This window comes from Engystomops pustulosus, chromosome 4 (genome assembly GCF_040894005.1).
Source record: "Engystomops pustulosus chromosome 4, aEngPut4.maternal, whole genome shotgun sequence".
Classification (NCBI taxonomy): domain Eukaryota; kingdom Metazoa; phylum Chordata; class Amphibia; order Anura; family Leptodactylidae; genus Engystomops; species Engystomops pustulosus.
The window spans coordinates 17,579,063-17,603,454 of record NC_092414.1 but is presented as its reverse complement, the minus strand read 5'-3'; the positions used below and the strand labels follow the sequence as shown (position 1 = coordinate 17,603,454).

The following is a 24,392-nucleotide window of genomic DNA, read 5'->3' as shown; positions in this document are numbered from 1 at the left end:
CATCCAATGACTATGTCGGCTCTGCTGCATCCAATGACTATGTCGGCACTGCTGCATCCAATGACTATGTCGGCTCTGCTACATCCAATGACTATGTCGGCTCTGCTGCATCCCATGACCATGTCGGCTCTGCTGCATCCAATGACCATGTCGGCTCTGCTGCATCCCATGACTATGTCGGCTCTGCTGCATCCCATGACTATGTCGGCTCTGCTGCATCCCATGACTATGTCTGCTCTGCTGCATCCCATGACTATGTCGGCTCTGCTACATCCAATGACTATGTCAGCTCTGCTACATGCAATGACTATTTCGGCACTGCTACATCCAATGACTATGTCGGCTCTACTACGTCTGTTTGCAGAAAGTAACGAGTTCAGCTCTGCTACATGTTTCAAGACAACCGACTCAGCTCAGCTATACCAGCATGTGTGTGTGTGTGTGTGCATATGACTCAATGATGTCTGTGTATGACATGCTCAGCTCTGCTACATCAGCATAACACAGGACATCAGCTCTGCTACGTATGTCATTGAAGTGTACCAAATAACCAACCCGGCTCTGCTATATCTGTAGATATGTTTCATATATATCAGATATATATCTGTTATCAGCCAGACTGTAGTCATCCTCACTGAGGTCTCATCCCCTTTCTCTCCAGGTCATTCTATAGAGTTGTATGAGATGTGAGAAAAGTTCTGTACCTTTAGCGCCACCATTATCTATAGGCCATATGCAGTATTGCAGCTGTGACACATATCTATTAACGCTGCAATACCATACATGGCCTATAGATAATGGCGGCGCTGTTTCGTTTTCTAAACCGCTCCATCCTCTGTTATAACAAGATAAAAGGTAAAAATTCTTTGTCTTCTTGAAACAGCGCCCCACATGGTTTACAGGTTGTATCTGGTATTGCAGCTCAGTTTTATCCATTTTTACGTTACTTTAGTTGCAATACCAGATACAACCTTGTGACCCAGTGTGGCGCTGTATCTAAACCTGAGCAGTCCGTGTTTATATTTCAATTCTGTACAATCCCTTTAATTCCGGGCCCATTTTCCACGTTAATGCCCGGGTTATTTTCCCGTTTTTCTCGCCTTCTCCAAGTTACAACTTTTATATTTTCCATTCACCAAAGCCGTTGTGGGGTCTTGTTTTTTTTTTTTTTTTTTCGGGAAGAAATGTAGTTTGTAATGGCACAATTTTGGGTTACATACGTCCTATTGGTGAACTTTTATTAACCCTTTCTCTGTGTAATATTTTTTTAAAAAAGAACTAAAATTTTACTGCATTTTTTTTTTTCTAATAAATTTTTTTCTGGAACCTAAATAAACATAAATTTTTTTTTTCTCTCTGGGTCAATCCGCACACAAATGTATAGGATTTTTAAAAATTTCCTTAATTTGTATAATAAAGTCCTTATAGGAGGAAAAAAAACCTTTTCCGTCACAACTTTTGATTTTTTTTTTTAATTATCAATGTGCTCGTGTGGGGACTTATTTTTTGCCTAAAGTTTGATAGAATTTTTTGTGTGATTAAAAAATGTCAATGCGGGCGCCATTTTTTTGCTTTTTTGCTTTTTTTATGCTTTTTTGTCATAAGGGATAAATACTACCAAGGATTTTTAGCCTGGGTTGGTACGGGTGTGGAACTACTTACCCGTCCCGTCGCGATCCCGCCGCGGGCTATCCGACGAGGATTCGGGTCTGCCGCGATTCACTAATATCTTGGGTCCAATTTCCTTTCCAATTTCCAAGCTGGCGCCGATGCGACACAATCTGATCGCGTGCGCCAAAAACCTGGGGCAATTCAGTGCAAAACGGAAAAATTCGGGAAACCCGACAGAAAAGCGGCGTTTGGACCCATAGTAAATGTGCCCCAATGTGTGTTTATTTTATGTTTTTACTTTTAAAGGGGTGGGCAAATTTTGTGTGTGTGTGTGTTTTTTTTTTAGTCCTCAGTGGACCCCTGGGCTGCCTGTGACGCACCCTGTGATCGCTGCTGCAGGGTGCTAATGGGCGGCAGAGTGAGCTTACTCCCCCTGCACCCACTTAGACACTGCTGTCAAACATGGACCATGGTGTCTAAGGGGTTAAACACCCGGAAGCACAGCTTTTCCGATCCCGGGTGTTAGTGTTGGGGCTTTGTGATAGCAGGAGGACGCGATGTCCTGCAATCTTCTGTCGTCACATCAGGAAAATGTACCTTAAATTACCAAATTTACCAAAAGTACCAAAAATACCTGATACAACCGTTGTTAAGGTGTTAAAGGGGTTGTCCACTTTACCTCATGTTTTTTGTAATGTGTAATATTAGGTAGTTTACCATATATACATCTATTACTAGTTGTTCTCCGATTTTTACCTCAAGATTTGTCTTTTACCTCATCAGCCAGACATTCCTGTCCACAAAATGGCTGCAGATGCAGGGTCATGTGATCTCTAACAGTCCAGGAACAATTACCCCACCAGGACCTTAGGATAGTATTCATGAATATAAAATTAAGGTCCTGGCAGGGTGATTCCTCATGGACAGGTAGAGATCCCATGACCCTCCATGTGCGGCCATTTTATGGACAGGAATGTCTGGCTGATGAGGTAAAAGACAAATCATGTGGTAAAAATCGAAGAAGAACTAGTAATAGATGTATAATATGAGGTAGTTTACCAATATACATTACAAAAAACATGAGGTAAAGTGGGAAACCCCTTTAACACCTTAACAACTGTTGTATCAGGTATTTTTGCTGCCATCTGAGGTACATTTTCCTGATGTGACGACACACTTACACACATTACATAAAACATGAGGTAAAGTGACCATCCCCTTCCAACACCTTAAAAACTGTTGTATCAGGGTTTTTTTTTGGCGGCCATTTAAGGTACTTACAATACATGAGGTAAAGTGGCCAACCCCTTTAAGTGACTAGCTGCAATCCCAGGTACAGTCTATGTACTAGAGGGGCGCTATTTCCATGTGTTTTTACAGATCTGTAATACACTGAGGCCCTCAGACACCTGTACCTGTGTGTCTAACCTGTAATAGAGATGTAGCAGGGCTGAGGTTGTTGCCCGGCACAGGTCATGTAGCCCCTAACCAGGACATGTACTCCAGACAGGTTGGCACCCACCTACCCCTCTACACCCTCACTCCCAGCTCTCTCTGACCGTACTATTTTATTCCTGCCTCTTTGCTGCCCTCTCCTGTCATATCTTAGTAATACATCTCCCATACAGATCCGACTTTAGTAACCTAGTCCCCCAATTTGCTTCTAAAATTTTGAGATTTTTGTATCTGATGATCCTGAAAAAAATTTCAATTGATCATCTTAAAGGGTTATTTTAGAAGATCCCCTCCGAAAAATAAGATATACCTAGGTTTTCTCACTCCTAAAACCCCAAGTGGGTCAGATATAATCTGTGTGTGAGACTTCTAAACTGGTGTTCAGTTTCCCTACAGCACCCCCGCAGGAGAAATTAGGTATTACACAACGTACTTTGAAATCTATGAATTTTTTCCTGTTAGTCATGGATGGGCTGGGTCCTCCAGAGTACGAGATTCTCCCTGTAGATGGTCTTCACTCGGGTTTAGAGATGAGGTTTCTAGATGTGGGACCCTCTGTTTAAAGGGAAAGCTGGATGGTGGGAACCCAAATATAACTTGAATTAAAGGGAAACCATCAGCAGCATCGGGGGCCTTAAACTCAACCAATGGAATAGTACATTTTGATTGATCAGGGGCCAGAAACCTACTGATAGGATCCCTTTAAGAACATAAAACTTGAGGATTTTCCCCCATTAAGGCTGGATGTGACAGGATTAGTGGAGTTTTAAGACTCAGAAAATTGGGGTGGGAGGAGCCTTTTACCTGATCATCACCCTTAATGGTTCCCTTCTGCTTGCTCACCATTAGTTGATCCTCTAATGCTCTGAATTTTTATCTTTTCGGTTATGAATTATAGCCATATGAGGGCTTGATTTTTTTTTTTAAAAGAAGGAGTAATCAGGTCAGCTGATTATTAGAGGACAGCCCCTTTTATGTTTTATATAATGTATTGGAAATTCTAACTCCAGTAACTAGTCATAATTCTGTCTATGGAGCTGTGTGAGGGCTTGCTTTTTGTGGGCTGAGCTGTAGCTTTTCCCACAGCATAAGGTCTAACTTGCTGATCGGTTGAGGGTAGTCCGACGTACCGTGGTCAGACCCCTCGTCATTCCCCGAGATAACCGGAGCCGCCGGTCGTGCTCGGAAAATCTCGATCAGCTACATAGAGATGAAAAGGGCAGTCCGACCATGAGCGACCGTCGGGGAGTGACAAAGGCTCCATCAGACTACTACGATCTCTTGTTTTCTCTCACTGAGACCCCCATCGATCAGCAAGATAGGCCCTATCCAATGGACAGAGCCTAAGTTGTTTTGTGAGAAAACCCCTTTAATGGATAATATTGAAAATAATTTTGCTAATTATTTTGTTTATTTTTAGTTTAATTATTCAGAATTTTATGTGATCAAAAGTTCTAAAATCCCAGTGTATATTTTACTTCATATTTTTACAATTTGACTAATGGGAAGAAGAGCAAATAGGAATTTTATCATGGCTGGCCTGGGAGTCTCCACAAGGCCGCAGTCTGCCATGACATCCAGTTGGGCACACCCCTCGGTTTTGTCACAGGAAATGGGTGGGGCAATCCTGTTGCTGACCTCTCAGTGGCCATGGTTACTACTGACCACAGCATCTGAGGGGTTTATGTGTCATTGATCAGAGTGGTCTCTAGTTACAGATGCTTAAAGTGGGTGGCAACAGCTGTTATACAGGGGGCTCAACTCCTGAGCCTGTGTCATATATGCCAAGCACTTAAAGGGGTTGTCCCACGGTTCAATGTTATCCTGTGTCTAGGGGATAAAGTGTCAAGTGGAAGGAGTTGTCTTCTGATCTCATAAACACATGCAGACTCCACCTGCCACCCGTTCATTTGGGGGAACTGGACCCTCATTCACGTAGTAAGTGGGGGTCTCGCCAAACAGCATCTCCTTTTAATGGGGTATAAAATTAAAGGGATTATCCAGGATTACAAACATGGCAGGTCGTGTGTGGTATTACAGCTCAGAGCCTTTGTATATGGTAAATAGCTTTGAGCTGCAATACCAAAAATAACCTGCGGACAAATGTGGTGCTGTTTTTTTTGTAGTAAGAAGCCATTACTAGACATTCCCTTTAAATCCTTAGAACCCCCCCCTAACCGAGGTACAATACCTGTCGGAAGATGTGGTGCTGTTAAGTTTTGTACACTACTACTGATCACAATATAGATAAAACCTCTGCTTGCTGTCAGTGAGAGTAACGAGAAATCCCATAGGACGGTCACATGACACGAGACACGTCTGTAAAATTAAAGTCATATTTTTTTTTATTATTATTACATTCTTGGCAATTTTAGATGCAAACTTGTTTCTGGTACAAGGAGACTGGCGTTTTGTGACTACGAGTATGATACAGGGTCTAGCGAGAAGGCGGAAGCGAGGGCGAGACGTCTTATACATCGAGATTTCACCTTTGTGAATATCAAAAGGTTTAAATATTACAACTAAGACAAAACATATGTACACTTTATGGATGTATATTACAAGACACTTCAGGATCGGTGGCTTCACTTTTAAAGAGGCAGCAATAATCTTAAAAAAAAAAAAAAGTTCCATCTTTAATGGAATAAACAATAACTGGAACAGGAAGTTGACAGCTCTACTTCCTGTGTAGTGGTCAGAGCAGGTACTGCAGATTACCAGGTACCTTCATACATATGGAATCTAAGCTGCAGTGACTCAGTTCAGCCACTACACAGAGAACAGCGCTGTCTGCTTCACATTTAATTCTATTTGTATTATTTTTTTATGTGGTATGATCTGACTACACAAAGGTCGTTTGTAGTCTGTTACCTTGGAGACATATATAATGGGGAGGATTATATGGAGACATATAATTACGTGCTTAGTTGCAATTCCCTGTGCAGAGAGCCAGAAATTCAGCATATTCCGCCCCCTATGCCATTGGGCAGGAAGTGGGAGGTGCCCCTTACCTACGCACTTTCTATAGCCTGCGCCAGGTTCGGGCAAATGGTAAAGCCAAGCCAGCCCTGGTGTAGAGACTAGACTGGTGTATGATGGGCCTGGCAATTGCATCCACGCTGCCAGATATCAGAGTCCAAAACCTCCTGATCCGGAAAGTTCCAGGGGGCGGGGTTTGGATCATGCGCTGGATCATGTCTACGCCTATTCTTTTTTTTAGCAAGAATATAAGTAAAGTTGTCCAAGACAGAACAGTCCAAATTTGGATTTATTTTACCCCAACAAAGCCCCACCCACAAAATGGCTGCCTTAAAAAAAAACTTTTGGGATATAAAAATTGCATAACAATAAAAATTACATAAACATAACAACAAAAAACTTTGCGCATCTCGTAAAAGTGAAGCCACCAATTAGACTAAGCTAATGGCAGAATAAATAAAATACACACTACATAGTAACTGTATACTCAAAGATATTTTTTTGTTTGTTTTTTAGAATTTCCTGTACAATTTTTTTTCTGGGGGGGGAGGGCAATATTTTATATAAGGGAATATAGAGGCAAAAAAAAATCTTGAGATGACAAAGAATTAAAAATTTTTTAAAAAATTTAAAAAAATTTCGAGAAAAAAAAAAAAAAAAAAAAAAAAGATTGTGGCGATATCAGGTTTAACAGCCCCAGACAAAGCTCTTCTTAAAATCACTTACGTCTGCTCCCATCCCATATTTTGCTTCAAGTGCTCAAAAGGGTTAATTTTTACATTTTTATGGTTTTATTGTCAGTGGTGAGGAGCAACCAATGGATTCTTTATGGATTCTTAGGATAGCTCAGCAGTGTTTGATTAGTTGGGTCTGAACAGTACGATCGCTGCTGATCGTCAAAAACAAAGTGGTCGTTATACTCTATCGAGTGCTGACATACATTTATTTTGCTGATTGGTGGATGTTCTAGGAGTTCGGCTCCCACTGATCACCGATGTTCCACCCCAAACCTAAGGATAGGCACTCGAAGAGTTTTCCTGGACAACCCCTTTAAAGCCTATCTTTATTTGGGTTGTGTTCCCTTCAAGCTCTTGACATGGGCAAACCTGTGGTATATTATGAAGGATATAGCAAGACTACTGAACTTGGACCCTACAAGAAGTCTGTACAATACTGAATTTTAAAACTTTATTGCAAAATAAATTAATATCACTGATATGACCTTTAACCTTTCCAACCCAAAAATGACCAGAAGACCGGTAGACCAGAAGGCCGGTGTCTGCTGCTACATCTCCACCTACTATCCAGTCAGAATAATCAGGAACCTGTGGGCCGATGCAGCGATCTTTTTGGAAGAAGGGTTTAAAATATCTGACTACACAAGGTCTGTTTGTAGTCTGTAACCGTGGAGACATATATAATGTATATATAATACCTGTGTCCACCATCCATAAGGTTTGTTTGGGGCTGTACATTTTTGGGGCCTTATATTATCAAAATCCACCCGATAACCTATGGCTAGGAGGCCATAGTCTGCCTCACCGTGCTGTCTCTTATACACAGAGTGTTAAAAAAAATAAAAAAATTTAAAAAAAAAGCAAAAAAAAAAAGAAAATACACTATACAGCCCATGTATATTTTTGGTTTTTGATTAGAATCCTACAATCTAAAAATGAAAATTAAAAAAAAAAAGAAAAAAAAATTCTAAAAAATAAAAAAACCTCTTTCCCTAACATCACATACAAAATTCAAGTGCAATTTAAAATATTAATTATACTACACACTTCGCTCTCTTGCCATAATACTCGTTTGCAGGTAGTTTCTTAAACCGACCGGAGAAACAAGAATGCGCCAAACTTCTTGTGACTTGAAGACGTTAAAAAAAAAAAAAAAAGAATTAAAAAAGTTCTTAAGCCTACACAGAGATCATGTGTGTGGAATCCTTCCTCTGTGAAGACCCCCATAAAGTCTACTGCAGTCCAAGAAACTTCCATGCCAGGTCGGAATAGGTACATCCATAGATAGTCACCGTTTATACGTGTTGTGGGGAGGATCTCTTGACTATCGGAAGTAACGTCAGTGCAAAATGGGGGGCAAATACTATAATAAAGGGGGTCCGGGAGCATCAATAAAAGACAACGATTTCTCGAATGCAATGGATGTCCACCAAATTCAAAAATCGTATCCAAAAATGTTCAGTTTGTAGGAGTTTGTTGATTTGTATCCCAAGGGTTTCACTTACTCACTGAGCCACATGTGAATCCCACCTGGGACACTGTTGATGAAGTGTTAAGTAAAGATTGGTGAAGTCTCCAAAGCAATGGATGTCCATCAAATTTAAAAAAATCATCCAACAATCTTCTCTTTGAAGGAGTTTGTTGATTTGTAGCCCAAGGATTGCACCTACTCACTGAGCCACATGTCAATCCCATCTGGGACGCCAATGATGAAGAGGCAAGTGAAGACTGGCGAAATCTCGAATGCAATGGATGTCCACCAAATTCAAAAACAATCTTACAATCTTCTCTTTTTAGAAGTTTGTTGATTTGTAGCCCAAGGACTGCACTTACTCACTGAACCACATGTCAATCCCACCTGGGATGCTGTTGATGAAGAGGCAAGTGAAGGACGGTAAAATCTCAAATGCAATGGACGTCCACCAAATTCGAATCATCATCCAACGATCTTCACTTTTTAGAAGTTTGTTGATTTGTAGCCAAAGGATTGCACTTACTCACTGAGCCACCCATCAATCCCACTTGTCTATGGAGAGGTTTTGTTATCACTGTACACAGCAGCTTGCCTACTTTTTCTTCTTTTTGATAAAGTAGATATTGCAGCTCTGAGGAGAAAGGTGCAGGGTGTGGCAGGAGGAGGTTTTCGAAAAAACGGGAGGATTTTTGTACCTCGTCTTGACCAGAAAAAAGTGGAATACTCTGCGTGGCGTCCATAAAATCCATCCAAATAAGCCCTTTGAGTGTTTTTTTTTTTAAAAAAAACTTTCCAATGAATGGGAAAATAAAGATTACAAAAAAAAGTCTTTTAGGTGGAGCAGTGAGTACTGCGACGAGGGATGAAGTACTGAGAAGAATACGGATTAAAACCAAAAATACAAAATAAAAAAAACCCCACTAATTAAAAAAACATTTCTTCAGCTATTTATAAGGCCGTAAAAATCTGGAAACTTTTGAGCGGAGCAGTTTGATAAAAGACCTGGGAAACATTTCCTTGGATTCCTGCGCCGTGTACTTGAAGTAATTTTGAGGATGCGCCAAGACATCGAAGAGAGCCTTGATCAACTTCTTGTCCTGTGGGTTGGAAAGACAAAAATTTTTATCTGGGGTCTGGACCGGGGGCCGAGATGTGATTCAAAAACACTATTCTGCAGTATATGGTGTTATTATATCGGCTAAAATCAGATAAAATTATCTAAAATTATTTGGTATCTTTCAGGTTCCAATTTTATAAAACTGGCTGGAAGGGCACGTGCTCCAGGCTCTTACTGCCAGAGCAGGGCCAATGGAAAGCCGGATTAGTGAGTACACTTTGGTTTCTGTTTCTTAACACAGTCGGTTTTTCCGTTGAAAATGGAAAATCCACTAAATTGCTATTCAAGATGGAGCTCTTATCCACTGATTCAGGGAGCAGAGTTCTTCATTAAAGTAGTATAACCATCAGTCAATACAAGCAGGGAACATGGGACCTCCTTCTTCATGAGCGGTAGGATCCCTGCAGTCAGATCCCCAGTGATAACATACTTACAGTATAGGTGAAAAGCTATGATTCCGGTCAAACCCTTTAAATGAAGCACCTTTTTCCAGTTACTCAGTAGATAAGAGCACCAGATTGTAATACTCTTATTTTTTTTACTTATTTCTTATGTACTTTTAAAATTTCTTGATAGTTCTCTGAACCAGATAATCTGTTCTGGTAATACTCCTTTGATAAAGAACTATATTGCCTGGCTCAGTGCGCAAAAACACAGTATTCTAATATTCTAAATATTTCTTGCATACTTTTAAAATTTCTCTAAGTATTTCTGAATCATAGAATCTATTCTGGTAAAACCCCTTTGATGAAGAATCTTATTTCCTGGCTCAGTAGATAAGAGCACATTATTATAAAACAACTTTTTCTCACTTTTATGTCTTTATATTTTTTTTAACATACATACATACAAAAACAAGATTCTCAGAAGCATATAATCTATTCTGGTAATCACCCCGTCAAGGAAAAAATGAAAAAAAAACATTCCCTGGCTCAGTGGACAAGAGCCCCACATTCTAATACAACTTTTTCTTGCAGTTTTTTTCCTAAATATTTCTTATGTACTTTACATTACTGCAGAGGTCTCTAAATCACAATCCATTGTGGTAAAAAGAAGAGCATTATTCTCTGGCTCAGTAGATAAGAGCACCTTAATTCAACTCTTTTTCCTTTATAATTTTTTACGTACTTTAAAAATACATTTTGAGGGTTCTCTTAAGCTTATAATGTATTCTGGTAAAGACCATTTGATGAAGCTCGTATTCCCTGGCTAAGTGAATAAGAGCCCCAATCTTGTAATACAACTTTTTCTTGCAGTTTTTTTTATTTTTCACCTACTTTTAAAATTTCTTGATGGTTCTCCGAAGCGTATAATCTTCCATCGCGGACAATATCTTCTATTAATTGTTGGTAATCCTCTGTGAAATTAAAAGCAGATGGAAAAAAAAACATAATTAGATACAATTTATCATTGGGATTGGAGCTGAAATTGGGAGCATCCATCTGTAATGGGACATTTATGGAGCCGACTTCCGCTCTCACTTCTCTATCCCGGGGGGATCTACATCATCGGAGCGATAGCATTTGTCTCCGCGCCGCAGCGCCTCTTAATGGTCGCCGTTCTCACATTAATGCTCGACTACGGGATGGATTTATAGGGTCGTTTCGGTTTCCAAATGTGCAGCGGAGGAGTTTGTAGCTTTGTGCCACTTTAACCTTCTAAAAGGTTACATTTTTACCAACCAACTACAGGAACAGTCAAGCGTCCTCACCTTACACCAAATCTATGACCGATACAGGAACGGTCAAGCGCACTCACTCTACACCAAATCTATGACTAATACAGGAACGGTCAAGCGCACTCACTCTACAACAAAATCTACGACTGATACAGGAACGGTCAAGCGCACTCACTCTACACCAAAATCTACGACCGATACAGGAACAGTCAAGCGCACTCACTCTACACCAAAATCTACGACTGATACAGGAACGGTCAAGCGCACTCACTCTACACCAAAATCTACGACCGATACAGGAACAGTCAAGCGCACTCACTCTACACCAAAATCTACGACTGATACAGGAACGGTCAAGCGCACTCACTCTACACCAAAATCTATGACCAATACAGGAACGCTCAAGCGCACTCACTCTACACCAAAATCTACGACTGATACAGGAACGGTCAAGGGCACTCCCTCTACAGACTATCGGGTGATCAGTAAGGGTTTATGGCACATGATACCACGCGACATACGTGACAGGTCGTACCGTCATACGTGACATAAGGCACTTGAAATCCTTTGCCACTGTTGCCCTCGTTAGATTTGAACTGGATCCACAGCTTTCGGGATCGGGACGTGAAGGCTATCGGGCGCTCGTACGTCTGGCAGGTCTCGTAGGTGGTGATGGAGGACGGGGAAGCTGGAAAGTAATGGAAACATGGGTTACATCCTACAGAGCAACGCTCGTTCCTGTACGCAGGCAACGTGTATAATACGGTGTTATCCGGGCATATGGCGCCATCTGGGGGCGGATAGTAGGAACTAAATGGTCACAAGAAATTTTTTTAAAATTTATATATAGTATTATATATTTACATACATAATAATAAGAAGAACAACTGAGAACCCACTTGTGATTGCAACCACTAAGCTTAGTACCCATTTGTGATTGTAACCACAAAAGGTGGGTACTCCAACAATTAGGTACAAGGCTCTGTGGTTACAGTCACAGGTGTACTCAACTGGGTCACAAACAGAGTACACACCTATGGTTATAACCATCAAGCTTAGTACCTAATAGTTACTGTCCCCCACCTTTCATAAGGGTACTACCCACTTGAGATTGTAACCACAATGCCTGTTACCTAATTGTTACTGTTACTCGAGCTGAGCACCCACGTGTGATTGCAACCACTAAGTTTGGATCCCATTTGTGACTGTAACCACAAAACTAAGTACCCACATGTGATTGTAATCACCAAGCTTCATACCTACTTGTGACTGTACCCTCCAAGAGGAGTACCCACCTTCCATAAGCAACCAATTGTGATTGCAACCACTAACTTAGTACCTAACTTAGGTAAAGGTGGGTAGTCATCTTGGTGGGCGAAGTAACAATTAGTTACTAAGCTCAGTGGTTACAATCACAGCGACACTCAGCTTGGTGGTTAAGGTCACAAACAGGTTCTAAGCTTGGTGGTTGCAATTACAGTTGGGTATCCACCTTTGAGGGTACAGTCACAAGAAGCTACAAAGCTTGGTTGAATACTCAGCTTGATGGGTATAGTAACAATTCAGTACTAAGCTTGCTGGTTACAATCACAGGTGAGCACTCAGCTTGATGGGTACAGTTAACACTGATACTCAGCTTGGTGGTTACAATCACAGTTAGGTACTCAGCTTGGTGGTTAGAATCACAGTTAGGTACTCAGCTTGGTGGTTACAATCACAGGTAGGTACTCAGCTTGGTGGTTACAATCACAGGTAGGTACTCAGCTTGGTGGTTACAATCACAGGTAGGTACTCAGCTTGGTGGTTACAATCACAGTTAGGTACTCAGCTTGGTGGTTACAATCACAGTTAGGTACTCAGCTTGGTGGTTAAGGTCTCTAAGGAGTACAGGCGGTCCCCTACTTAAGGACACCCGACTTACAGACAACCCATAGTTACAGACGGACCCCTCTGCCCCATGTGATCTCTGGTGAAGCTCTCTGGATGTTACTATAGTCCCAGACTGCAATGATCAGCAGTAAGATGTCTGTAATGAAGCTTTATTGATAATTCTTGGTCCAATTACACCAAAAATTTTGAAACTCCAATTGTCACTGGGGCAAAAGAAAAAAAAATTGTCTACAACTTCCATTATAAAATATACAGTTTCGACTTACATACAAATTCAACTTAAGAACAAACCTCCAGACCCTATCTTGTATGTAACCCGGGGACTGCCTGTATTAAGCTTAGTTGCCCCAAAAATTAGTACCCACCTTTGATAGTTTGCTTCTATGTACTTCTCATTATCTGAACCCCCATCGACTGAAATACTAAAATCACACGAGGTACGTCACCCTTTAAGCTTGTCAGCCACAAAATGTTCCCTGCTTGTAGGCCCTCATATATATAACAAATGCTGGTGGACAGGGGTGCAGGAGTTGCCCCCCACCATTGTGATTAGATACTGTAGCCCCCCCCTAACACTCTGCAGTCCAGGCCTAACCATGAAGAGTTGTAATGTCTTACAGCTTTTCCTCATGACCAGCACGTCCCCGCACTCATCTTCTATGGGCAGAAAGATCTCAGGGACCACGATCAATATTCTTCTTTTCGGAGGGGGGTTTATGTTCCAGATACACTCCACATGGGCCGGATAGTCTCCGGGGTAGTTGGGAGACTCGATATAACCCGTGTAATCTCCTAATTCCCCTCCGCAGAGCTGGTCTGTGAAGAAAAAGGAACAATTTGTATGGATATATATTCAGCCAGTATTCAAGAGGGTGGATGTGTATAGAGTGGTAGTGACGCATGCGCACTACAATATCATTTAATGTCTATAGGACAAAATGCTTGAACCATACTACAGAGTTTTGTCCTGGTTCACACTGTCCCAAAACTGATACGAACCCCCTGAGACACTGTTTCGGAAAAATTTGAACTAAGGGGTCAATGCGCATGCGCAAAACTTCTGTGTTCAATGGGTTTGAAGGCCTGAATCCATCTACAAAGTTATGTTCCGAGGGACATTGTCCTAGAACTGCAAAGAACCCAACTTATCTAGGGACCAAAGTCTCAATCCGCCCATTATGGAGGCGTTTCTATGGAGCAGGGCAGCGCATGCACATGCAATGTCTATAGGACTAACAGCTTCAGTTTATCTTCAGAATAAAGTCTTGGGGCGCACTGTCCTAAAACTGCTAGGACACCAAGTTCCTTGAGCTTCTCTTCAGGAGGAGTTTGTACAGAGTGGTGAATGCGCATGCGCACCACTATTACATTCAGTGTCTATAGGATTAAAGAACTCAAACTATTCACACAGTTATGTTTTGAGGAACATCTACCTAAAACTAAAAGGAGTCCAACTGATCACTGGAACAAGAGTTCTGTGCTCTGATTTTGGAGAAGTTTGTAAGGAGAAGAGGCAGCACATGCGCACTGATGTCTGTAGGATCAACGGATTGAACTGGGGAAGTCCTGGGGAACATGGTCCTAAAACTGCTAGGAGCTTCGGTTTCCCGAGTCAATGTTTTGGAAGAGTTTGGAGCATTTGGTAAATGCGCATGCGCACGAGTTTTATATTACTCCTGAGTTAAGTCCTGGGGTGCACTGAGCTAAATCAACTATAAACCCAACCAAACACTACAAAAAAGGTCCCAAGCCACCCCTCATGTGGAGTTTCCATGAGGCGTTGGCTGTGCATGCGCAATACTGTTCAATTCTGTGCCTACAAGACTAACAGAGGCAGCTAGAAGGTACAGGAGGCCATTTTTGTCGGTATCATGCATGCGGTGAAAATAGCGGCAGTACATGTGACCCCTTGTGAACACAAAGACAACACAACTTACTTTTACAATGCGTCACATTTGTGGAGCCATCAAAGTCGGTGCTGGTATTGCCCGGGCAGGTTATACAGAAATTCTGCCCAAACTCAGGTTGATAAGTTCTAATGGGACACCGGATGCACCTGTGGGTGGTGGAGTTGTAGAAATGTCCCGGAGAGCAGTGAACTAGAAGGAAACAAATGGTTACCATACATGAAGATTCTACGAAAAGGATCCAAAATACCCAGAGACGTGGCACCTCAAGGTTGGGCACCATGCTCTGGAGGCCACCTACATCACCCACCTTTTGTCTCACAGTCCTGGAAAGACACAGCGCTCTCATACTTCGTGATCAGTCCTCCTCCGCACGGGAAGCAGAGTGTCCGGCCCGGATCTGGCTGGTAAGTACCGATCGGGCAAGGCTTGCATGGTTTGAACCCATCTACAGAGTAATGCCCCGGGGTGCACTGTCCTGAAGGAGTAGGAGAATGTTATATGGGAATGGGCAAGGGTTAGGGTAATTGGGTTAGGGTTAATGGGTCAAGTGGGCAGTGGGTTAGGTTTAACAGTAGGTGTGCCATAACTTACCTCCACATTCCGACAGATTTCTCGCTCCTGGGATGCCCATTCCATCGTTACTTGGACATGGTTCACACGCCAGCTGACCTTCCATGTCTTGGTATGTTCCCGGGAGACAGGGTACACATTGATTGGTCTCTCCGTTGTAGTAGGTACCCGCACCGCAAATAACTGAAAAGAGAAGATGGTCAATTTATACAGAAGGGCACCCTATGAGGAGGGGCATCACCTGGATGTCCACGTAGAAGCAATATCTGGCACCAGAGGTCATGACCAAGTACATACAACGAATGATGGTCAAGCAACCATTGTAGTCCCATATGACATCACAAGTCTCTGTAGATGTCATACTTCTCATATATGACATCACCACAGACAGAGAATACGGCGTATACATCCATACCGCATTTGCCATCCTGCAGCACCTGCCCCGTCCCGCACGCTTCCTGGTTCTCGGAGCCCTTGGCCGGTTTACGCGCCACCTCATATTCTACGCCGGAGAACTGGATGTAGAACTGCTGCTTGTTGATGGACTTTCTCAGGGTTTTAATGGCTGCCTGAAGCTTCTGCTCCATCCTCCTCCGTAAACAGTCCACGTTACACGAGTCTGGGGAGAAGAGGAATCCACATCAACGGGTGCGTTACTTGTTACCCAGCCATCGATATGTAGAATCATATACTAGGTTGGCATCCAACTGAAAAGGACTTGTGGGAGGAGCATTATTAGATGTTTGAATCAACCAATCACAACCATTGGAGATGTTGATTGGCTAAGAGCAGGCTCCTCCCAATGCTCCTCCTCCATAGAGGTCTCGATATTCGATTTCATACCTGAAACTTCGTCCCTTTTGACCTCGAGCTCAAATTCTGCAATAATATGAGAGACTTCTTTGGAGGGAGACTTGCGGCCTCTCCTTTTTTTCCTCGAGGAGTCGCACTTCAGGTTCACGTACGTCACGTGGCAATTATCTGTCGAATGACACAACATTACTGTACCTAATTTAGAGGAATTCTCAATGGTTGCTGTGGTTTAAAGTACATTTTTGCATTCCTATTCCACAGACGTTACTTACCCATCACGGACTGCTTCGCCGAGTCCCTGGTTCTGTCTTTACTCCTTGGGCGCAGGTGGCACTTGGCATCTTTAATTTTAAACCGGGCTTTCTGGGTTATGGGAGGTCCTAGCAGATCTAGACACAGATATGGAAAGTGTAAAGGGGGGTGGGGCTGCGTGTTTAGTGACATTTTGTAGTATGGAAAGTTTGGGCAAACTTAAAGGGGACCATTCACCAACTCACACATGTGCAGGTGAACCCACCAAGCTGTGGAGGCTGCTACACAGATTCTGGGGCACATAGAATAATCTTTCTAGCGCTGACAGTTGCGGAGATATCAGTCCCAGTATTTGACTATTATAATCCTCTCAACTGTAAGAGAGATGGAGCTGGGATCTGACAGTAGAGAGAATTGTAATGGTCAGATACTGGGACTGATATCTCTGAAACTGTTGGAGTGAGAAAGAAGATTCAGGGGCACTTAGAATTTTCTTTCTAGCGCCGACAGTTGCGGAGATATCAGTCCCAGTATCTGACTATTATAATCCTCTCTACTGTCAGAGAGAAGGAGCTGGTAACTGACAGCAGAGAGGATTATAATGGTCAGATACTGGGACTGATATCTCCACAACCGTTGGGGCTAGAAAGAAAATTCAAAGTGCCCCTGAATGTGTTTCGCAGCCCCTACAGTGTGAAGTGGGGAAAGGGTCTCTTTAGAGGGTTTGACCTATCTGTTTAACAGAACAGCGGAGAAGTGACTGCCAGGATCAGTTCCTTTTGGAAATAACACATACAACAATGCATGAAGAACTGCTCTGTTAGTAGCTCCAATCTCAGATCCTACAGAGACACTACAGTCAGGAGGATCTCTAGATGTTGTAACTGAAGAAGGAGATGGAAGTTTTGGCCTCTATGGACCAATCTGGTGGTAATAGATGTTGCTTTTCCCTACCTGAACATGTTGGTATGGTGGCATTGCGCTTCAGGACTGCCTTGCTCTGCTGCCCGGGCACCCCACAGCTCAGCGAATAACTGTTCTCAGACTCTAGGGAGAGAAAACAACAATTAGTATGGCGCCCATGAGAAGGCCGAGCTCCATGGACTGGTGTCCTCTCAATCCAAGAGACTACAAACCTGGGACAAAGAGAGTGTTGGCCGGGCAGGCCAGGAAGCAGCTGTCCATCCCGGCCGATTTACTGCAGATAAGTTGAGCTTTTTGGGTCGGCTTGTAGCTGGGGACGCATTTTGCCGTCTCTAGGAAAAAGAGAAAACAATAAGACAACAACTGATGCAGAATCCAGAGTGGAGGAGACATCAATGTCCATCACCGAGATCACCAAAATGTAGAAGACAAATGAGCTCACCAATACAGTCCCTCTTATTCCAGTGCAGCTTCTTCCCAGGAGGACAGGAGCAGTCATAGCTACCCAGAGTGTTCATACAGCCCGCGTCACAGCTGCCATTATTTATACTGCATTCATCAATGTCTGCAGGAGAAAGCATCATCCTGAGTTACATCCTGTATTATAGCCCAGAGCTGCACTCACTATTCTGCTGCTGGTGCAGTCACTGTGTACATACATGACATTACTTATCCTGTACTGTTCCTGAGTTACATCCTGTATTATACCTCCAGAGCTGCACTCACTATTCTGCTGCTGGTGCAGTCACTGTGTACATACATGACATTACTTATCCTGTACTGTTCCTGAGTTACATCCTGTATTATAGCCCAGAGCTGCACTCACTATTCTGCTGCTGGTGCAGTCACTGTGTACATACATGACATTACTTATCCTGTACTGTTCCTGAGTTACATCCTGTATTATAGCCCAGAGCTGCACTCACTATTCTGCTGCTGGTGCAGTCACTGTGTACATACATGACATTACTTATCCTGTACTGATCCTGAGTTACATCCTGTATTATACTCCAGAGCTGCACTCACTATTCTGCTGCTGGTGCAGTCACTGTGTACATACATGACATTACTTATCCTGTACTGATCCTGAGTTACATCCTGTATTATACCCCAGAGCTGCACTCACTATTCTGCTGCTGGTGCAGTCAATGTGTACATACATGACATTACTTATCCTGTACTGATCCTGAGTTACATCCTGTATTATACCCCAGAGCTGCACTCACTATTCTGCTGCTGGTGCAGTCACTGTGTACATACATGACATTACTTATCCTGTACTGATCCTGAGTTGCATCCTGTATTATACCCCAGAGCTGCACTCACTATTCTGCTGCTGGTGCAGTCACTGTGTACATACATGACATTACTTATCCTGTACTGATCCTGAGTTACATCCTGTATTATACCCCAGAGCTGCACTCACTATTCTGCTGCTGGTGCAGTCACTGTGTACATACATGACATTACTTATCCTGTACTGATCCTGAGTTACATCCTGTATTATACTCCAGAGCTGCACTCACTATTCTGCTGCTGGTGCAGTCACTGTGTACATACATGACATTACTTATCCTGTACTGATCCTGAGTTACATCCTGTATTATACCCCAGAGCTGCACTCACTATTCTGCTGCTGGTGCAGTCACTGTGTACATACATGACATTACTTATCCTGTACTGATCCTGAGTTACATCCTGTATTATACCCCAGAGCTGCACTCACTATTCTGCTGCTGGTGCAGTCACTGTGTACATACATGACATTACTTATCCTGTACTGATCCTGAGTTACATCCTGTATTATACCCCAGAGCTGCACTCACTATTCTGCTGCTGGTGCAGTCACTGTGTACATACATGACATTACTTATCCTGTACTGATCCTGAGTTACATCCTGTATTATACTCCAGAGCTGCACTCACTATTCTGCTGCTGGTGCAGTCACTGTGTACATTCATGACATTACTTATCCTGTACTGATCCTGAGTTACATCCTGTATTATACTCCAGAGCTGCACTCACTATTCTGCTGCTGGTGCAGTCACTGTGTACATACATGACATTACTTCTCCTGTACTGATCCCGAGTTACATCCTGTATTATACTCCAGAGCTGCACTCACTATTCTGCTGCTGGTGCAGTCACTGTGTACATACATGACATTACTTATCCTGTACTGATCCTGAGTTACATCCTGTATTATACCCCAGAGCTGCACTCACTATTCTGCTGCTGGTGCAGTCACTGTGTACATACATGACATTACTTATCCTGTACTGATCCTGAGTTACATCCTGTATTATACCCCAGAGCTGCACTCACTATTCTGCTGCTGGTGCAGTCACTGTGTACATACATGACATTACTTATCCTGTACTGATCCTGAGTTACATCCTGTATTATACTCCAGAGCTGCACTCACTATTCTGCTGCTGGTGCAGTCACTGTGTACATACATGACATTACTTCTCCTGTACTGATCCCGAGTTACATCCTGTATTATACTCCAGAGCTGCACTCACTATTCTGCTGCTGGTGCAATCACTGTGTACATGCATGACATTAATTAATATGTAATTATTCCAGATTTTCACCTTCTGAAATTTTTTCAGTGACAGCTTATAAATAGAAGGAAGTGCCATGACGGCCTTAGCCATCTTTCTGACAAGATCCTGTTCTTGTTCCGGTTTAAGAGTCCACCACACTCTGGATTACTACCCTTACTGATAATGATCCTGGAGAACCCCTTTAAGAGCGGCACCTGTCACTGAGAGGCAGAGAATGCTACAAACCTCCGCAGTGCGTCATCCCGTAGAGTGTGTAGCCCTTGTGGCAGAGACATTCGAAGCTCCCGGGGTAGTTGATGCAGATGTGGTCACACGTTCTCTCAAAGGAACATTCATCAATATCTGGAAAGAAAATAAAAGTTGAAGTATAAGAAAATAGAAGATAAAATAGCAATAAATTGTGTCTCAGCTTCTATTCATACGGTAAATGAAACTCTGGCCGCCTGTAGCCACCACTAGGGGGAGCTCTGTGGACATGAAGAGGGAGCTGTAAAAATCTGCAAGTAGTGAGCGCCCCCTAGGGGCAGATACAGGAAGAAGAAGCATGGCCGCTGCTGGGCCCCTTTTCACCCAAGGGCCCCCTAACAGTCGCATGTTCTTCCTTTTTTTTAAGAAGGAGGCAGAATGTGAAAGAAGGTGTTTAGGATAACAGAAAATAATTGCTTGCAGTACACATGCCGGACACTGGATGGCGCCAGCGTATAGCTATAATGAAGTGGGGAATTGGTGAGTCTATATATATAGGTCATCAGACCTCCATGAGATGTGATTCCTATATACATATATTTGCCGCACAATGGACTATCCCATCTAATTGGATTTAATACGTTCTAAAAATTCTAAATTCTTTTATTCGTGACCTATGCAGGCAGCGAACCTCCTGCGCATAGACATCTTATACCCCTAAAAATATTAAAAATAAGACAGTGGAAAGTTATTACATAGAATGAATTTCGAATATCACTTTAGACACTAGAGGGCGCTGCTCTACAATAATCCATCCATCTATATCTATTCATAATTCTATCCCGGGATATACCTTCCACCATCCTGGACAGTGGGACAAACTCTAAAATCCAGGACCATCCCACTCATTTTGGGACATTTGGAAACTAACCACTCCCACTCGCCCCAAGTCACCTTAAAAGGGACACAATTTTAACTTATAAAACTAGCAGCCTCCTTAGGCAGGGGGTGAAATGTCCTTCCTTGAATTCTCTCCTTACTCTTTTACCTCTAAAAAAAAAAAAATAAAATCTCCAAAGTGATTTGCCAATGAACAGAAAAGAGTCATATTTGCCTGTGATGAATCAAGTTAAGAGGCTGCAGGGGAGGCTTGTTTCAGACGCCCCCTTATCTTTGGTTCTATAGCACCTGGAAACATGCTGCTGGTGTTATATTAAAGATGAGAATCTCATGTTTTAGTAACTTTATCAGGGCATAAAGTTCTATAGCACCTGGAAACATGCTGCTGGTGTCATATTAAAGATGAGAATCTCATGTTTTAGTAACTTTATCAGGGCATAAAGTTCTATAGCACCTGGAAACATGCTGCTGGTGTCATATTAAAGATGAGAATCTCATGTTTTAGTAACTTTATCAGGGCATAAAACTAGCGCAGAATCCCTGAAATAATCGAAATGTCTCGCAAACCGCCATCAATTGTGATTATTATGCCTTTTACATGAAGCGGGCCACAGCCGACGGCAGAGTAGATAAGCCTGGGGTCCTACATAGACCCATGTAAATGTTCACCGTAAATGTTCAACGTACACATGGCTTTTAAGCAAAACTACGTCCGCTAGTAGGGGAGATTAGGGGGGGAGGTTGCCAGAGGGGCGGGGCTTCTATCATATGACAGTCCTTGTGTGATAAATCTCCCCCGTTAGGATTGTGGTTCCTTGATCTATGGTATATATCCAGATACACAGGCAGTTAATTGGATTTTTATCCAAATCTTACATTTTTCCAACTATGTATTTAACTCCCTGTACCTCCAATTCTTTAGATCACAGAACCCCAAAATCTGAAAGATGACATTCTTAATCTTTAATATGGCACCAAAATTATGTTCCTAGTTGATATACCTCATAAGATAGGGGGCTTCTGAAATGATCATCCCCTGCAGACTCATTTCAGGTCAAACATGACTCTTCTCTGCTCATGGTCACATGACTTTGGAGGAAATTGTTTTTAATAGGTAAAACGGGTGAGATTTCACATAAAAGATTGAAATTTTTAGAAAGGACATTTCATCCCCTACCTGAGGGGGACTGGGAGTTTTAGGAGGTAAAATCTAGTGACGGAAGTAAAAGAAAAAGTAAAAAATTGTTTATTTGTTTGAGTTTATTTTTTTCTACGCTGGAGTTAATCCTGAGTTATACGTCCTCCGCCGTTTCATGGCAGGCGGGGAGGGTGGGGGACGTGAGCGGATGTAGCCTCGGCCGTACCACAAAGTAAACCTTTAATAGGCAATTTAGTCCTAATTTAGAGACGCAGAAGGAAAGCCGCTCTTCCTCATTACCATTAGGAAAGTCAATAACGGAGGAGGAGGAAGGAAGCGGAGGGCACTGTGACATATAAAACCCCTCATGGCTTCACATCCCCGCTGCTTTTATGATAATTTACTAGGTGAAGGATAAATAGGGGAAGAGGGGAATGCTGGGAAATCTCATGGCTGACCTTCAGGCTGCGGGTGAGGCCTACTTATAGAGGCAGCGCATGAAGGGGGACGCGGAATCCCAGTCTGAGTGGTATGATCCGAGGAGGAAAGGTCTGGGTCAGGGACCCAAAAACTCTCCTCAGAATCGCTTTGATATACAGAATGGGGGACGTGTATTACATAGCGGGATCTACCTGCAGCTTCTTCATGGTCTGCGTGTGTAGCGTTCTGTCACCTAGCAAATGCATGGCGTCCTAATCTGGGTGACTACCATATCGTACTGTATGTCAAGTGGTTACGATGAGGGTCTGCAGCAGCTGAGGTGTGTTTTATGATGTTCTGCAGCAGCTGAGATCTGTATTATGAGGTTCTGCAGCAGCTGAGGTGTATGTTATGATGTTCTGCAGCAGCTGAGGTGTGTACTATGTGGTTCTGCAGCAGCTGAGGTGTGTATGATGATGTTCTGCAGCCGCTGAGGTGTGTATTATGATGTTCTGCAGCAGATGAGGTCTGTATTATGAGGTTCTGCAGCAGCTGAGGTGTATTTTATGATGTTCTGCAGCAGCTGAGGTGTATTTTATGAGGTTCTGCAGCAGCTGAGGTGTATGTTATGATGTTCTGCAGCAGCTATGCATACTGTATAATACACACTACAGCTGTTGATTGGCACAGCAGGTAGGACATGGATTCTGCAGTAGGAGATAAGCAGTGCCCATAGAGCATCCCTCATCTCTGTATAATCATCAGGTTGTGAAATTTATATTCCTAATATGCCCTGTATACACTGTACATTATACACGTAGGCCCTGTATACACTGTACATTATATGGTTAGGCCCTGTATACACTGTACATTATACACGTAGGCCCTGTATACACTGTACATTATATGGTTAGGCCCTGTATACACTGTACATTATATGGTTAGGCCCTGTATACACTGTACATTATATGGTTAGGCCCTGTATACACTGTACATTATACATGTAGGCCCTGTATACACTGTACATTATATGGTTAGGCCCTGTATACACTGTACATTATATGGTTAGGCCCTGTATACACTGTACATTACATGGTTAGGCCCTGTATATACTGTACATTATACAATTATACCCTTACACACTGCACACACAGGAGCTCTGGCCTCACTGCCTTCCATTATTAATAACCAGAGGCAGCTATTAGACGCTCAGTGCTCCCGCAGCACAGGATATCTCTTGGCTTCATTTGCTTAGATGAGAATTTACTGTCCTGGAAGCGATAGATTTGTGCTCATAAAACCATGAGAAGGATTTGTTCTCCGTCTCCGAGACTTGTTAGTTCATTAGGAAGAAAAAAAAAAGACCATTAAGGGTTAATATGCACCAAGTAGACATAGAGCAGACTTTGGGGGTCATTTACTAAGGGCCCGATTCGCATTTTCCCGACATGTTACCCGAATATTTCCGATTTGCGCCAATTTTTCCTGATTTGCCCCAGGTTTTTGGCGCACGTGATGGGATTGTGGCGCATCGGCGCCGGCATGCACGTGACGGAAATCGGGGGGCGTGGACGAACGATAACCCGACAGATTCGGAGAAACCGTCGCATTTAAAAAAAAAAAAAAAAAAAAAAAGTGTCGCTGGACACGCGCTTACCTTCACCCAGCAATGGATCGTGAACTCCGGCGGACCTCGGCGGTCTTCAGCGCAGCAGCGACACCTGGTGGACGTCGGAGGAACTGCCATAGTGAATCGCCGGAAGACCC

General features: G+C 42.8%; 2 protein-coding genes across 7 annotated transcripts in view; both read right to left on the bottom strand.

Annotated features, from left to right (window-relative positions):
• The window catches only part of MPPED1 (metallophosphoesterase domain containing 1), a 41,632-nt gene extending 38,559 nt beyond the window's left edge, over window positions 1-3,073 (bottom strand). The window contains exon 1 of the mRNA XM_072145359.1: window positions 3,040-3,073. The gene's annotated coding sequence lies outside the window, so the exon portion shown is untranslated. The remainder of the gene's footprint in view (window positions 1-3,039) is intronic.
• Window positions 3,074-5,388: 2,315 nt separating this feature from the next.
• Window positions 5,389-24,392, bottom strand: part of SCUBE1 (signal peptide, CUB domain and EGF like domain containing 1) — a 156,063-nt gene continuing 137,059 nt past the window's right edge. For all 6 annotated transcript variants that reach the window (XM_072145350.1, XM_072145352.1, XM_072145351.1 and 3 more), the window contains 14 exons: window positions 20,207-20,323; window positions 17,853-17,975; window positions 17,623-17,742; window positions 17,441-17,533; window positions 16,507-16,623; window positions 16,265-16,402; window positions 15,837-16,040; window positions 15,443-15,604; window positions 15,159-15,326; window positions 14,879-15,040; window positions 13,560-13,757; window positions 11,587-11,739; window positions 10,651-10,730; window positions 5,389-9,353 (listed from right to left, as the gene is read on the bottom strand). In XM_072145350.1, coding sequence (XP_072001451.1) covers window positions 9,201-9,353; window positions 10,651-10,730; window positions 11,587-11,739; window positions 13,560-13,757; window positions 14,879-15,040; window positions 15,159-15,326; window positions 15,443-15,604; window positions 15,837-16,040; window positions 16,265-16,402; window positions 16,507-16,623; window positions 17,441-17,533; window positions 17,623-17,742; window positions 17,853-17,975; window positions 20,207-20,323 — 1,988 coding nt within the window. In that variant the 3' untranslated portion in view covers window positions 5,389-9,200. The remainder of the gene's footprint in view (window positions 9,354-10,650; window positions 10,731-11,586; window positions 11,740-13,559; window positions 13,758-14,878; window positions 15,041-15,158; window positions 15,327-15,442; window positions 15,605-15,836; window positions 16,041-16,264; window positions 16,403-16,506; window positions 16,624-17,440; window positions 17,534-17,622; window positions 17,743-17,852; window positions 17,976-20,206; window positions 20,324-24,392) is intronic.